Source organism: Helobdella robusta (assembly GCF_000326865.2).
Source record: "Helobdella robusta unplaced genomic scaffold HELROscaffold_114, whole genome shotgun sequence".
NCBI lineage: Eukaryota > Metazoa > Annelida > Clitellata > Rhynchobdellida > Glossiphoniidae > Helobdella > Helobdella robusta.
In genome coordinates this window covers 30,350-31,948 of record NW_008703639.1, presented here as the reverse complement: position 1 = coordinate 31,948, position 1,599 = coordinate 30,350, and the positions used below count along the sequence as shown (strand labels likewise).

Below are 1,599 nucleotides of genomic sequence, written 5' to 3'. Positions count from 1 at the left end.
TTTGTTATTTTATTTTTGATGGCGCTTTTGAAATTATTAATTTGCGCTATACAAATGTTTCTAAATAAAATAAAAATAAATATATATACATATATATATATTATTTATATAATATATATATATATATATATATATATATATTATAGCAAGTTACATAAAGGCTGTGAGTATAATATCATTCACGATTAAGGTTTCAATTAGTCCAAAGGTTACAACGAGTCGTCATTCTCGTTGGTTAATTAATTCAGAAGTAGGAATTAAATGAATGCTCTGATGTATTGTTTAAAAGATAAAAAGTACAGTTGGTGTTATGAAACCACTCCTCAGCCAAGAGCAAACAACAGGGTGTTTTTCTGGCCACGAGGTAAAGTAATGGGAGGATCATCTTCTTTGAACGCCATGGTGTACGTACGGGGTCACCCATACGATTATGATCGTTGGGAACAAGAGGGAGCCAAGGGGTGGTCCTACGCCGACTGTTTGCCTTACTTCAAGAAAGCTCAAACTCATCAATTAGGAGGTGATGATTACCGTGGTGACAGTGGACCGCTCTACGTGTCCAGAGGAAAATGGAACAATCCATTGTACCATGCTTTTGTTGATGCCGGCTTGCAAGCTGGGTATCAACATACAGAAGATTGCAATGGATTTAAACAAGTTATTCTTTGCTCACATTTTGCTCACATTTTGCATTCCTCAATTTATTTTTTGTATAATACATTAAGTATTGTATTTTATACATTTTACATTAGTCGTGCTATAAAATTAATAATTTGGGCCTCGCTTTACACAGAATGGGTGGTGTGATGGTCTAGTGGTTAAGGTTGCCTGGCGCTGTTTTGCAGTGCGTGCGGCAGCGTGCGGTGACCACGTTTGTAAATTTATTTTAATAATTTAACAACTATATACTGTATCAACGCAAATAGTTTCATACATCGAAGAGGAAAATTTAATAGCTTAACTCTGGCGGCCAAATAATAAATATTTTTAATTATTTATTTCCTAGACAATAGCAAGCAAAAAATAAACATGCAAAAACATTTTCAAAGTCGATGCATCCACGCAGTGGCACTAGTTTATAATGTTTATATAAATGCTCTCTGCCTTCATTTTTCTTTTCTTCAGCTTTGAAATTCAACATAATACGGTTTAAGATCTTAGAAATTTTGTTTACAAAGTAAACACGAATGACCATCTTTTACTTAATGTTCCTTTAATGAGCAGCACAATTTGTTAAGTAGCTAGAAATAATAATAATGAAAAATAGAGGTCTTAAATCAAGGGGAGGTCTGTCAAACCCGACAATCTCAATCAGCTTGGCTATATAAGACCAGTAAATAAAACTAAATATGCGTCAATATTATTATATATCAGTGAGTTGGTTTGAGATCGTCCTGCTTGAAAGGCCTAACCCTTTAAGCAATGCATCAAAGTTTTTGTCTGTTAAACAAAATATTTAAAATATTATAATATAATTTTCTATATGCAGGAAGGATTTGGACATTTTGACATGACCATAAAAAATGGTGTAAGATGCAATGCTTCCATGGCTTACATTCATCCAATTTTATCAAAGTTAAAAATTGAAAATTCCACAAA

The 1,599-nt window shown here is 33.0% G+C and overlaps 1 protein-coding gene across 1 annotated transcript in view; it reads left to right on the top strand.

Annotated features, from left to right (window-relative positions):
* Window positions 1-261: 261 nt before the first annotated feature.
* HELRODRAFT_91852 (hypothetical protein) overlaps window positions 262-1,599 on the top strand; it is a gene marked incomplete at both ends in the record, with an annotated part of 31,684 nt that continues 30,346 nt past the window's right edge. Inside the window, one exon of the mRNA XM_009013250.1 lies at window positions 262-657. Within this exon, the coding sequence (XP_009011498.1) occupies window positions 262-657 (396 nt within the window). The remainder of the gene's footprint in view (window positions 658-1,599) is intronic.